This window comes from Macaca fascicularis, chromosome 1 (genome assembly GCF_037993035.2).
Source record: "Macaca fascicularis isolate 582-1 chromosome 1, T2T-MFA8v1.1".
Taxonomy (NCBI): Eukaryota; Metazoa; Chordata; class Mammalia; order Primates; family Cercopithecidae; genus Macaca; species Macaca fascicularis.
Window position 1 is genome coordinate 4,746,519 of NC_088375.1, and position 14,759 is coordinate 4,761,277.

Genomic DNA, 14,759 nt, shown 5'->3' on the forward strand with positions numbered 1-14,759 from the left:
GATCCGCCCGTCTGGGCCTCCCAAAGTGCTGGGATTACAGGCTTGAGCCACCGCGCCCGGCCTTGAATTTTGTCTTATTTGATCCCTGTCCCCATCTCTGTTACTTCCAGACTTTCAATTTCCAATTCTACACTTACACGTTCCGATTTTATGCTGTTTGTACTGAGAAATTCCACACTTTGTATTTTGTACACGTTCATTCCTTAATAAAGACAAATCCAGACAAACCTGCAGATGGCAGACACAGTGGCCCCAGAATACGCCGCCGCAGCCCAGAGCGTTGCGTGCTGGGAATTGTAGTCCGACGCTCCACACGCGCCTCCGCGCCTCTCCAGTTTGAAAGCGAGAGGTAGAGCGGGTAGGCGGGGTGCTGAAGGAGAAGCGCTCTCGAAGCCCCGCCCCTGACCTTTTCCGCTCGCGAGGTTCGCACAGGAGTGGCGCGCCAGGCCGCGGAAGGGGCGTGGCCGCGGAAGGGGCGTGGCCGCGGAAGGGGCGTGGCCTCGGCCCGGGGTGGTGGCGGTTGCCGCCACCACGGCCTCTTCCTGCGGGCGGTGCTGCCGAGGCCGGCCTGCGCGGGGCAGTCATGGTCCCCCATTGAGCGGGCTGTGGCGGAGAGCGGGGCGGGGACTGGCTGGAGGGTGGCGGCCCGGCGGGGCGGGGGCGGGGCCGGCCTCTGGCTCCTTCTTCCTCCGCATGTGGCTGGCGGCCGCAGAGCAGTTCGGTTCGTTCACTCCTCGGCTGCCGCCTCTCCTTCGGGCTCTCCTCGCGTCACCGGAGCCATGGCGTTAGCCAAGACCTACCCGGCGACATCCTCCCTGCCCAACGGCGATTGCGGCCGCCCCAGGGCGCGGCCCGGAGGAAACCGGGTGACGGTGGTGCTCGGTGCGCAGTGGGGCGACGAAGGCAAAGGGAAGGTGGTGGATCTGTTGGCGCAGGATGCCGACATCGTGTGCCGCTGCCAGGTGAGGCGACGGGCCTCTCACGGGAGGCTGGGCCCGGGAGCTCGGGCTGCCTGGCACCTGGTGCCCAGGAACTCGGACCCAGGACCCGGATCCACTGGCCAAAATGAGGTGTCACCTTGAGGCTCTCTCCTCCTGTCCTGAGCTGCGGCGACGTGGAGAAATGGCGGGAGGTCGGGGACCCCTGACCTGGAGCGTCGGGTGAAACTTGGGGTGGTTCTGGAGGAAAAGGTGGGCTGGCGGGGAGCCTTTGAGAGATGCGCGATGCCTGGGGACTTGCAGTTTGGCGTCTGGGGACTGGTGCTCCGCCCCGGGACTGAGGCCAGGGTGGAGGTGGGATGCGGTCCGAGTTTGAGGAGCTACCGCCCGAGGCCTGCTCCCAACTCTTCCGACTGCGGGCGGAGACCCGGCGCGACGGCAGAGTCCCCCCATCACCGCCCCCCACCCCGCCCAGGGCGGCGGAGTGGGAGTGGATTGTTTCGAAATGTCCTGAAACCCAGAGTCGCCGATCCCCCGTCTGCAGGACTGTGGCATGCAGTGTTTTGCTTCCTCTGGTCCACTTTGTTGACATCCAAACCCACCCACCTCTGGGCTTTGGACTGTTGTTTTAGGGCCCTGAGTTTCTTGTTTTTGTTTTTACAATGTGCTCCGTACCTTAAAGTTAAGGAGAAAGTACTTTTACTAGTTGGTCCCAGAGGAAGGAATCCCTTCTCTGTTGAAAAAAAGTAAATACATGGATATCAAATTGAGTCTTTAGAAATAAATATTTGCATTGCCAAGGTGACATCGAAAGTGCACTTTCGGAAAACAAGGTGGTAATGAACTTCTAACGGGAGACACGTGGTTTTCGATGTAAGCTTTCTTCCTATTTGTCGTTTCCTTTGAACCAACATACAGGGGAGGCCTTTGTAAAGGCTCTCAGATAACTCTCTCCAGCTTCAAAATTCTAAGTAGATGAGTAATAACCACGTTCAAAACAAAGCATAATTTAATATTTGAAGTTAACTGCTGTCTGTTTAGGTTGCAAGAGTATTTGTTTTTGAACATACATGGCATGATATGATGGTGCCATGTTGTATATGTTCTAGTAAGTCATAGGCCCCCTTGAATACCATTCTGAGCATGCAGAAACAGTGAAATCACAGGTATATAGAAGAGCTAAATGCAAATACTGCAAATATTCTCTGATTTACCTTGTTTCATTTTGTTTTGTTTTCATGCAGAAATCCACCCTGTCCATTCTGAAATAGCTGTTACACTAATTGCCTCTTAGGAAACCGTCACTACCACCTCTCTCTCCCTCCTTCCCTTCCAGCCTATTACTTCTCCACCCCTCTGGCAACACACTTTGTACCTTAGCACTCTGGAGGGTGTTGCCATTGAATTCCTGCCCCACACTTTCTTAGGAAATACTCCAGAAATCCAGCCTTTACCTACCTTTTGTCTTACATTCAGATCTGGTCATGCTGTGGGGAAGACGCACCAGAACGCCGAACTTTCTTGCTGTCTAGAAGCGGAGAGAGGCGGAGGCCTGTGTGTCTCCTTCACTGACATCTTGAAATCTTTACGTGGAAGTAGCTCAGGTTGAGCTACACTATGGGTTGTAAGAAGGTTTGGAGAACACAACCATTATGGTATTTATTCTAAAGGATTCTCAATTTAATATTCTATCGAGAAATATTAGAAGTAGTTTGTAGCTTGGAGAAGGTGTTACTAATGTTACCAAGAAAGTAGTCTTGAAGTCGTGGACCGACCTGATCTGATGCCCTTGGAAAGTCTAGAGAAGTGATTGAGAAGGAACTAAGTTTGGCTTTAAAATGTTACCTGAAGATAGTGGAGAAACAAATGAGGGGCCCTGTTAGGCAGACTTCCCTCATCTATATATTTTTGACCTAACTACCTTCCTTATAGAATCCTTATGTTCTTCTAGTGCCTTTTAAGAGTGTATCATTAGGATTCTTTATTAGTCTTGTTAGCAAAAAATAGATGAGTAATGAATAGATTTAAGCATTATCTCTTTTGTGATTTACCTTGGTAACTTTGTATTATTTGGTTAGCCCTAGTAAGCTGGCATCTACTTAATGAAGTTCTCCTAGGTTTTAAAATTGGAATGTTGGAGTTCTTACTGAGTGTGTATAGAGAGCTGGAAAAAATCAACAGTAAGACATTGTGAGCTTGGATTGCCTTGTCTGATGTCTTAAGTTTTGTGTGTTAGTGAAAACATGTCCTTTGTTAGAGTTTAATATATTCTGCCATATTGATGTCATGAGTTCAAAATTTATTCAGCACTGTTTCTCCAGAAATGATGTACACATAATGTATCCATATTTCACCAGTAGAATCATAAGGACTTTCTCCCAACATAAAATATAGTTTTAAAAAGAAAAACTGGCATTGCATTTAATGATAAATTTTAATATATAAAATGCCTTTTTGGAAACACTAGATGCAAACCCAATGGCATTTTCACTCTTACAGCGCTTAAGGCCTGTGTTGTTCAGATTCAGGATTTATGGGAAGTTATTTATAACTTGGTAGGTTCCCCAGATCCGTAAATATGTAGCACTTACATCAAAGGACAGCCACTACTGATGCCTTAATTTTAAATCAATATTTATTTTAAGAAGAAGAGAGAAGAATTAAATAGAGGCCCAACCCTGGGTACAGGTCATTCATCTAGTAAACACTGAGTATCTTCAGGGGATCACTTAGCCTGGGAGTCAAAAATCTGAAAAAGGCAGGGATTGTGCCTACAAGGAGCTCACAATCTGGGGGACAACTGCTGTGTAAGCAAAAATATTGAGAAGGTCGGGATGGAGAAAGGTACTAGCCTAAGTGTTTCAAGGGATTAAAGTATGGGACCAAAAAGGTCCCTTTCTGGCATCACAGAAGGAAGTCTAATACTGTTTTTTCCCAAATTCTCTCAAAGTAAAATACTGTGCTTTGGTTTCTTTATTTTGCTGAGTAGAAACTACAGAAACTTCTTAACTGTAGTAGTTTATACCAGGCTTTAAGCAAAGGCTTATTCATTGTTTTTGAGGAAAGTAAGTTTGGTGGTCTTGGTTATAATGACACACACGAAGTTGCCTGTGATCAGGAAAGGCTAGAGCAGTATTCCCTGTGTTTTCTCTCCAAGGCTTTAAAGCCAATACAAAAAGAAAATACTAAAGTTAGTTATAAGGGAAGGCAGACCCTATCACTTGATATATGTTTTTAAAAGCTTGCTGTAAAAATAAACATACTGAAAAAATACTACTATTTTCTAGCTAGATACAAGTATCTGCTGAAGATCTGAAACCACTATTAGTAAGTGTTAAAGAAGCATAAAAGACATACCAGCAGCAAACTGAGACTTTCTCCTTGAAATAAAAGGTGAAAGGTAATTTAAAAGAAAATGTTAGTATTATTTAATGCCTTGACCTTGTACAGCTAAAATGATCTGCCAGGATAGTAGGTAATTAGCATTTAAGGTAAGCCATTCTTCCAGGTTTATAACAATTGCTATTTCCATTTTCTGATTCTTTTTGTATCATTTATAGCATTTCCCTAGTATATAAGTATTTACCAATGTCTGTTATACTATACTTGGTTAAATCTTGTTCTGTTTGGTTACTGTGGTTTCTCTACCAGAATGTAAATTTTCTCAAAAGGGGGACTTCGTTTTTTTGTTCTGTAGCGCCTAATACTATATGAAGCAGAAGGGAAATACTCAACCAGTGTATTCTGGGTGGCAAGATCACCCCTAGAAATTTATTTGAAATAAGTAATAGTAACCCTTTCTTGTAATTGTTTTAACATCTCTCTGGACAATTTAATTGACTGGTGACATACATTTAAGGTGGAATTCCTAGCATTCCTTGGATTAACATTTGTTGCTTAGTTTTTTAGCTGGAATGTTTTACATTGTACCATTCAAAGGCTTTGTTTATATTAAAATCTTATTTCTTGTTTCTAGGAGAAAATAGGTAACTGATATTTATCTCTTTTTCATGTATCTCCTGAACTATTTCAATTGAATGCCATGTAGGGTTCTAATAACTAGCTTTTCTCCGCTGAGGACAGTAAATCTCAATGTTCAGTCAATGAGGATGTCCTAGGTTGCTATTTCAGTTAGTAAATATAGTATCCTGTCAGCTCTGCTTTTGAGGCATGAGTTTTTATATGTATATGAGACCATCTCAGTGGTGTCTGATCAAAATTATTCTGTTTCTTTAACTTTGGTAGGAATGGATGGGTTTGTTGGATATTTTCAAGTATCTCTAAGAAAAACTGTTGCCTAGAGCAAATCTAGAATGAACCAATACATTGATATGTACTTAGTAGCTTTCTTGCTGTAACTGGATACGAATCCAGCTGTCTTACCTCTCAGGGACTGTGTCAGATGTTGACACCGAAGATTAGTGTGGACTAAATAATGATAAATAAAAATTGGTGACTATTATACTTTTATCAACAGAAACATCAACATTCAGTATTGCCTACTGAAAGCAATGAAAAGAACAATAAATGAAGCGGGGAGTTCCTGTGGCTACTCTGGCTCTGGGATGGGATAGTTCTTTACATTGAACCAAAATTTATATTTGATTCACATAATAAAATTCTTTTTAAAAAAGAGGCTCCATGAGATTTCTGAAAATGAGATTTTTGTCTATATTAAGGTTTAACATCTTTTTTAAAGGAAGAATTTTATTAGAAAACTTTTTTGACTTGAAATCTCTAGTTTAATTTCAGTGTGTTTTTAAGAAAATATTTTCATGAATGTATTTAGGTGAATTTTTATCAAACATTCACAAAGAGCTGTGTGATATCATTGGTTTATACACTTTTGGTTGGATGTCTTATGCTCTCAGCTATGACCCTGGTTTGGTGAGTGTGAAAGAATATTAGAGTTTGGTAGCCAGAGTCTAAAGCTTCTTAATTAGGAACCTAAGATCCTCTCAGGCAATGCCTCCTTCCACTTTCATTGTGAGAAGTTATTTCATAATGGTAATGTAAGGTCTAAAATATAAGGTATCTGAGGTTTTCATCATTTGTGACGTGTGTATGAAACTAGAAGGTAACTATAATCATGCAAAGTAAAGTGGATACTTTTAAACCTTTAATGGATAACTGAGCTTGGATATCTTTGCTAAAAAGAAATTAAGATACACTGTATATTTTTTTCTCTTCCTATCTAGTGTGTCTGGTTACTGATGAGTAGTTAAATTTGATCAACTTGCTGGTAGTAACTTAACCTGCTCTACTTTGGAATCATAAGCTAATTGCAGTTATGTGAATGCTTTCGTGAAAGAACAATCTTCATTTATAACTATTGCTGTGGATTGATAAGTGCTTTAGTTTTGGTGAATGGTAACATGTTTTGTCTGGAAAGGAGGAGATACAGATCTTACAATCTTTACCCTGAAAGCAGCATAGATAATAAGCATTGACTCCAAAGATTTTTAGGCTCTTAAGAAGCTTGAAGACTAAACAGAAAAGTAGCAACCCCTTTTCAGTTGCTGAAATAGTTTAGGGGCACGGGATCTGAGACATTGCTGCTGTCTACTGTAATCCATAGTGGTCACTGACTTCCTGATGTTCATTTTGAGCTCTGTGATTACAGTATGTTGTTTTCATGTATTCAAAGCAAAGGGACAAAGATAAGACACAGAGGCCTAACTAAGTAGCCAGAAAAATGCCTCTGGGCTTTGTGCATGAAGTTGTTAGCCCTTGACACTTGGGCCTGTATTCTGGAAAAGAGACCATTGTTTCAGGTCTACAACACTGAGGATCATTCACTGCCTTCATCTCTCTACCACACAGATACCAAAAATTTATGTTCAGAAAAGCATTTTATCAACTCAGAAATATGACTTATTTCTAAGAAAAAAAAAAGTTCAAAAAATTATATTTGCAGGAGTGAAGAAAGGAGTGATTTGGGGAAGGAGAAGGCCCAGTAGCAAAACCAAGTTAAGAATCAAAAGTCACTTTTGTAGACTAATATCATTTAATTCCTTTCCAACCTTTTTTTTTTTTTTTTAACCTCCCCTGGACCTTTGGAGCTTCTTAGCTAGAAGCTTATACATATTAGCATTTCCTGATCCAAAATTTTATTCTATAATTGGATTTGACAGCCTCTGGTTCTGAGGAGTCATGGAAAGAACATTCAAAACACTTGTCTTTCCGACTTCTGTAAACTTAACATCAAATTAGGAAGAAAAGGAATGCATGGAAAACGAGAACAGTTGCAAAATAACTAAATACTGTTATATCATTCCTATATCCTGCAGTAATGCTTTAAAGTGTTGTCCTTGACAGCATAAAATGTTATTAATATCTAGCAATTAATCATTTTAATATTCAGTTTTACTAGTACAAGATGTAAACTCAGCAAGGGGTATATATACTATGTTGTAGTAAGTTTGTTTTGTGAACCGTTTGTGTTCTTTGTTTGCAAGCAATGGAAAGAAACTAACTCAAGCAAAATGGAGATTTGTTTAAAGGAAGAGCAGGATGGTGGCCTGAGATGAAGGCTGCACCTGGAATCTCAGCAGCTAGAACTGGCAGCCTGTTTCTTTAGGATGCTTCCCGTAGGTGACAGGCGTCTCAGACTGCTACTGCTTTCCTCCTCAGTACTCAAATTCAGATTCCCAAGGGGGAGGAGCTGACTGGCTCAGGTTGAAACATGTTTCCCTGCCTGGATCAGTTTGCTGTGGCTGGGGAGATGATTCCTATGATTTACAAGTAAGGGAAAAGGAGGGGGACTGAGCATGCGAAAGCTCTAAGTAACCTGGAGTTAATTTTGTATGGGAAAATAAGGTACGAGGAAGCATTTGTTCTGGATTGTTCCTATTTGTAAATTATTTTCCAACAGTCTAATATGCTATTGACCTGTAGTGCTTTTCTGGAAGAAAAAATAGAGTTAAATTGGTTTGTATTATTTTAACCTTAATTAAAATAATGAAAATCAGCTATGTATTGATTGTAAAAACTAAAAGCATACACCTGAAACTTTGCTTTTCAGCTTTGAGAGCATAGAATTTTAGTCCTGGTTTTTGTTTCTGTCATGATGTTCCAGTTTATTTCATAGCTCTGTGATGAGATACATTTTTTCCTGGTAATTAAGAAGCTTATTTAATATTTTCTTTGTATTTAATCTTAATGTAAGAATAACAGTCAAAGAAAATTGATAAAATATATATTATATTAGGGGATGTTTTATGACCGCAATTGAATTTTCTTTCATATATTGTTCACCCTAATAAAATTAACGTGCATTTATTCTTGATATTTAATATAAGAGCATCATATAAGGCATTATAAGCTTGTGCTTTTCCTCAAAGAAACCTGCCGCATAGCTACTTGTGGACTTATGCTGTTTTTTGTTTCTTGGGGGGTTGGAGAGGGGTATATTTCAGAATTAAAATGGTTTAAAAATTGGCCTCAACATGAAAGCCTGCCTTGCAGTGTTGTGGCACTGATGGAAGTGTGAATGTGAAGGCGGTGTTAGCACGTGGCTGGAGAGCCACTCTGCCACTCTGCCTCCCTCCCTCCTTCCCTGCCTCCCTGCCACGTGGCTTGTGAGGAGCCACGTACCTTTCTGTGCCTAGGCCTCCCCATCTGTGGAATGGAGTCAGTACCACCTACTTCATAGGGATGTTGTGAGGACTGAAAAGAACAATGTCAACTGTTTTTAATACTCAGATGCAAGGATGATGTCAGTGAAATCTGTACTGTATAAAGGCTACACAAAAATGGACAGACATTTGGTTAACTGTGGCAGATACCAAAAATGTATGTTCAGAAAAGCATTTTACCAACTCAGAAATATGACTTATTTCTAGGAAAAAAAAAAGTTCAAAAAATTATATTTGAGATTTATTACTAAATATTTTCCCTGTTGGATGTAATTGATCCAGAAACAACGTTGAGATTCCACAGCCCTTTGTTTATATAACTATTAATTGAACATATTCTATTTTTTTTTAAGTAGTATAGAATATACAGCTATGGTAATGGAAAGTATTTGTTAAATGCTACAAGAGTGACTGGGATCATAAGTGTTATGGGAGTTTGACAAAGAAGCAGGAGGTAATTAGTGTAACTGTTCATGTGATCATAAGATTCATACTTTTGTGGAAGATAACTGATCAAGCTTGGTTTGTGGAAAATTGGGATTGAAAAGGAAATTGTATGTTTCCATTAGAAGTAGAACAACAACAACAAAATATCTCCCATCATTTATTTGGTACTATCTGGCCTCCCCAGTGCTACCCGGGAGAATCATGGAACATGATTAATCAAACACATCCTTGCTGTTGCTCATCCTGGCACATACTACATGGAGTTGCCCATGGGCCCATGTAGGAGCAGCTCCATCTGCCCTTATAATATGTGGGTGGGAGACTGAGGGGTGCTCGTATTTGAAACTGGTTTTGGTTGTGGTACTCATATTTGAAATTCTTTGTTTTGCTGTCTGCTAATACGTGACCTCTCCTTGGACCAGTGTAATCTCTGTTTGAGGACAATTGCCTGAAGTCCCAAGGTGGATAATCTGAATATTTTAGGTTTGGCATCCAAATAGGCACTTTAAATTTGAAGCTTTGTCTGTTGCATTTTATAAAATACAGTATACTAAAACTTGTTTCGTATATGGATTACCTCATCAAGAAACTCCTTATGAGCAGCTCCTTCTCAGTTCACCTCAAGACCCTTCTGCATAGTGTATGTTTCGAGATTAAAAGTTATGCCCCAACTGCCCCCCAGAGCACTAGTGACCAAATAGAAATAAGACTTAGATATTTTCCTCTAAATCCTACGTAGGGTAATCTAGGGTTTTTCTGGGTATATTTAACCATATTTACACACTGAAACAATTTAAATGATATTTAAACCATATAATAATCAATGTAATACTGGTTATTGAAAAATGTTGATATTTTTCAATAACTAATATTTGGATGAGCAAACTTTATACCACCGTGTGACTTTAAGTCTTTTACTGCTGAACTTTCCAGCTTGCATTACCTATAAACTTGGACAAACTTAAGGAGTTAAGCCAATTTTTCCTTCTAAAGTCATCCATCACAACCATCTGCCTAAAAAATTATGTGTGTGTGTGTGTGTGTGTGTGTGTGTGTGTGTGTGTGTGTGTGTGTCTAGAGCAACCATTGCCTCTTTATTATGGTTAATTCCATCATTACTACCTGTCTTGGTAAAATATTAGCTAAGAGAGTAAGCTTTTGTTGCACAAAAAGAACATTGTCATGCACTGCCAGTAATAATTGTCAAATAATAATTCATCAAATGATTATATTAATATATCTATAAAAGTAATTTTATGTAAATTAGGAGACTTACTTTAAGGGTCTACTCCAAAAATTAGAGTAGTTTATTTTTAACCTTGAGCAAATGATGAAATTTTAAAAACTTGTTTTTTGGGGGATTTTTTTGAGACAGAGTCTTGCTCTGTCGCCCAGGCTGGAGTGCAGTGGCGCGATCTCGGCTCACTGCAAGCTCCACCTCCCGGGTTCACGCCATTCTCGTGCCTCAGCCTCCTGAGTAGTTGGGACTACAGGTGTGCACCACCACCCCGGCTAATTTTTTATATTTTTAGTAGAGACAGGGTTTCATCATGTTAGCCAGGACAGTCTCAATTGCCTGACCTCGTGATCCACCTGCCTCGGCCTCCCAAAGTGCTGTGATTACAGGCGTGAGCCACCGTGCCCGGCCTAAAAACTGGTTTTAAAAAAATAAACTGATTGTAGCTGGACAGGGTGGCATGCACATGTAGTCTCAGGGACTCAGGAGGCTGAGACAGGAGGATTGCTTGAGCCCAGGAATTCAAGGCCTACTTGGGCTATAGTGAGACCCCATCTCTAAAAAAAACCTGATTTGGCTTTGATAATAATACCTTATTTGTTGTCTCAAAATTACCAAATACTTTATAACAACTTAGTAAAAATTTATTAAACTTAGTAATTTGTAACAAGAGGAACTGAAATACAGGTAAGAATTACCCTGTACGTTATTTTTAAAAGACTAAATTAAGATAAATAATGTTCTTTTGGTGTATACTATATGTCCTAGGATTCTATCAGAATTGATGATAAAATTACACAAGTGTGAAATAATAATACATACTAGGAAGTTTATTACAAGATTGTTTATAGTAGCAAAAGATTGGAAACAGGCCGGGCGCGGTGGCTCAAGCCTGTAATCCCAGCACTTTGGGAGGCTGAGACGGGGGGATCACGAGGTCAGGAGATCGAGACCAACCTGGCTAACCCGGTGAAACCCCGTCTCTACTAAAAAATAACAAACTAGCCGGGCGAGGTGGCGGGCTCCTGTAGTCCCAGCTACTCGGGAGGCTGAGGCAGGAGAATGGCGTAAACCCGGGAGGCGGAGCTTGCAGTGAGCTGAGATCCGGCCACTGCACCCCAGCCTGGGCGACAGAGCGAGACTCCGTCTCAAAAAAAAAAAAAAAAAAAAGATTGGAAACACTCTGAATGCCTCTCATTATGGGACCAGTATAATAAGTTATGATATATGTACATATACAAAAGGATAAAATACAACTGTTAAAAGAATGAGATGATTCTCTTTGCAAGGTTATGGAAGTACGCAAGCTGCCCACCTGTATATAATTTGCTAGCATTGTATATGTAAAATAAAACAGTACATATGTTTTGTATGCAAAAATCACTTCAGGAAAGACACCAAAAACTTGTGCTAACTGGTTGTCTTACAGCAAGGGCATGAGAAAGGCTTCACATTTTACTGTGCATACTTCTGTGCCATTTGGTGTCTGTATCATATGTGGGAATTTCCTATTTAAAAATAAATAATAAAAACTAATGCACCTGTTTCCTTTTTGGTGTCACCTGAAGGTGTTGCCCATCATCCCTGTTTCTGTCTGCCTGTGCCTTTCCAAAGTGTGTCTTACAGATTTTAGTCCAACACTGCCAAGTTTTTTTATTTTAAATATATGCCATACCTTAGTCTTCAAAGAGTTCTTTGCTTTATACAGTGCAAAACACCATGTAAATAGGTACTTGCTTTTTGAAGATTTTTTTTTTTTAGCAGGGCCAATTTTTCTAGCATTTTTGTGACCTCATAATTGGTGATGATTTGGTAAAAGTAGTAATATTCAATTTGTTAAAAATAACCTTGTGGATCGGGCAGAATGGGGGAAGATGGTCAGACAGAACCCTTTACCAATTGTTCTCCCACAGGAACACCAGATTTAATAACTACCCACACAAAAAAGCACCTTCATAAGAACCAAAAATCAGGTACCTGGTTTTAACTTCCTATCACTGAAGGAGGCATGGAAGAGGGTAGGAAAGACAGTCTTGAATTGCTGATACCACCCCTTCCCCAGCCCCAGCAACCATGGGGCACTGAGAGAGAATCTGTACGCTAGGAGGCAGGAGAATGCAGTGATCCTAGGACTTTGCATTGGAACTCAGTGCTGCCCTTGTCACAACAGAAAGCAACACTGGGCAGAACTCAGCCAGACCAGCCCTTACCAGAGGGGAAGTGCCCATCCTCGTGGTCAGAACCTGAGTTCCAGCAAGCCTAGCCAGCACATGCTAAAGTGCTCTGGGGTCCTAAATAAATTTGGAAGATAGTCTGGGCCACAAAGACTGCAGTTCTTGGGCAAGTTCCGGTGTTGTGCTGGACTTGGAGCCAGTGGACTTGGGGGGCGTGTGACCTAGTGAGACACCAGCCAAGATAGCCAAGGGAGTGCTTGTGCCCCCGTTCCCCCAACCCCAGGCAGCACAGCATGCAGCTCCAGGAGAGGCTCCTTCCCTCCACTTGAGGAGAGGAGAGGGAAGAGTCCGGAGGATTTGGTCTTGCAATTTGGATCCCAGCCACAGTAGGACAGGGTACTGGGGGAAGTCCTGAGCTCCCCATCACAGGCCCTAGTTCCAGCACAAATTTCTAGACACACCCTGGGCCAGAAGAGAAGTTGCTGCCTTGAAGGGAAGGACTGAGTTCTGGCAGGATTCATTACCTGCTAGCTAAAAAGCCCGTGAGCCTTGAATAATTAGCAGGCAGATATCTACCCAGACAGGTAAGGAAAATGTGGTACATAAACAAAGTGGAGTACTATTCAACCAAAAAAAGAATGAAATCCTCCTGTCATTTGCAACAACGTGGATGGAACTGGAGGTCATGTTACGTGAAGTAAGCCAAGCACAGAAAGACAAACTTCACATGTTCCCACTTATTTGTGGGAGCTAAAAATTAAAACAATGGAACTCATGGAGATAGAGAGTAGAAGGATGGTTCACCAAAGGCTGGGAAAGGTAGTGGTAAGAGTTGGGGGTGGGGTGGGGAGATGGTTAATGGGTATACAAATATAGTTAGATAAAAATACATGTAGTATTTGACAGCACAACAGGGGACTACAACAGTAATTTATTATATACATTTTTAAATAGCTCAGAGTATAATTAGATTGTAACACAATGAAAAGATAAATGCTTGAGTTGATGGATACCATATTTACCCGGATATAATTATTACTCATATGCCTGTATCAAAATATCTCATGCGCCACATAAATATATGCACTACTACGTACCAAGAAAAATTAAAAATGAAAGAAAAATAGCCTCGTGATCAGCCCTCATTCTCAGGCAATATAGTTTTGATTGGTATTTTTTGTTATAGAAGGATGTTGTTAAAGTTTTTATTTGTTGCAAATACATCCCGAGTTTACTTTTAAAAGTCTGTTAATGTTGTATAGAAGTTTAAACATATATGTAATCAGCTGACAAGTGTGAAAACTTGTGTTTTCTTCCATGTTTTTTAAACATATAAATTAGAAAAGTTATCTGGTTACTTAATATTTAGTCTCCTTTGTACCTAATTTTTGTAATTTGACTTTTTCCATTTTGTTATTTCTGCATAAGCTTCGTAGAAAGCAAATTTCATCATGAGTTTATAGTATGATTCTCAGTGTTAGCAGTTCCTTGATGCACGATATTATTTTATCCAGAGATGAGCAGGTTCTGGGGATCTGTCACTAACCAAACCTAAAAGACTGGTATATAAATTAGAGGCCAAGGATAACCAATATTTGGGGGAGATTCTTGTTAAGTCCATGTAAGAATACAAATTTCAGGTCACAGAGTTGCTTGACAGAGTCTGAAGACGATGGGAATTATATGCATATTTACATCAAGTTAGGGTAACTGGATAGATTACTCTTCTCTTAGAGATTTTTTTGTGTGTAGATGGAATATCATGGTTAGTTAGATTGCCATAATCCTCCATAGCCAAAGACAGACTAACTGCTCTATGTATTTTTTTCACTTTTTTCCGTCTTTTAAGAAGGAGTATGATTTTCTGTCTTTCAGAAACCTGAATTCCCCAATGTCCATATTCTTTCAGAATAATCACTCAAGTGTACTACAGTGGGGAAAGGAGACAGCCAAACTATTTTAAAGCCTTTCACGAATCAGTAAAGGTGGCAAATATTTGGACTCTCTTAAGTTGACCTTTTGGCAGGAAGTCATTAATTCACTTTGGAAGGAGATATGTTATTTGTCACGTTTATCATCAAACTTAGTTTTCCCCTGTCTTATATTTTAGGGTGGAAATAATGCTGGCCATACAGTTGTTGTGGATTCTGTGGAATATGATTTTCATCTCTTACCCAGTGGAATAATTAATCCAAATGTCACTGCATTCATTGGTAAGTATATAAACTGAGCTGCATGGGGATTCCCCCCACCAGTTGATAATGGCATTTATTTTTTATCATCAAAACTGATTTCATCTCTCACTAACCAGGTGGTTCATTGATCT

The 14,759-nt window shown here is 40.5% G+C and overlaps 1 protein-coding gene across 1 annotated transcript in view; it reads left to right on the forward strand.

Moving 5' to 3' along the window:
- Positions 1-675: 675 nt before the first annotated feature.
- ADSS2 (adenylosuccinate synthase 2) overlaps positions 676-14,759 on the forward strand; it is a 43,970-nt gene continuing 29,886 nt past the window's right edge. Inside the window, exons 1-2 of the mRNA XM_005539631.3 lie at positions 676-962; positions 14,544-14,646. Of these exons, the coding sequence (XP_005539688.1) occupies positions 780-962; positions 14,544-14,646 (286 nt within the window). The 5' untranslated portion in view covers positions 676-779. The remainder of the gene's footprint in view (positions 963-14,543; positions 14,647-14,759) is intronic.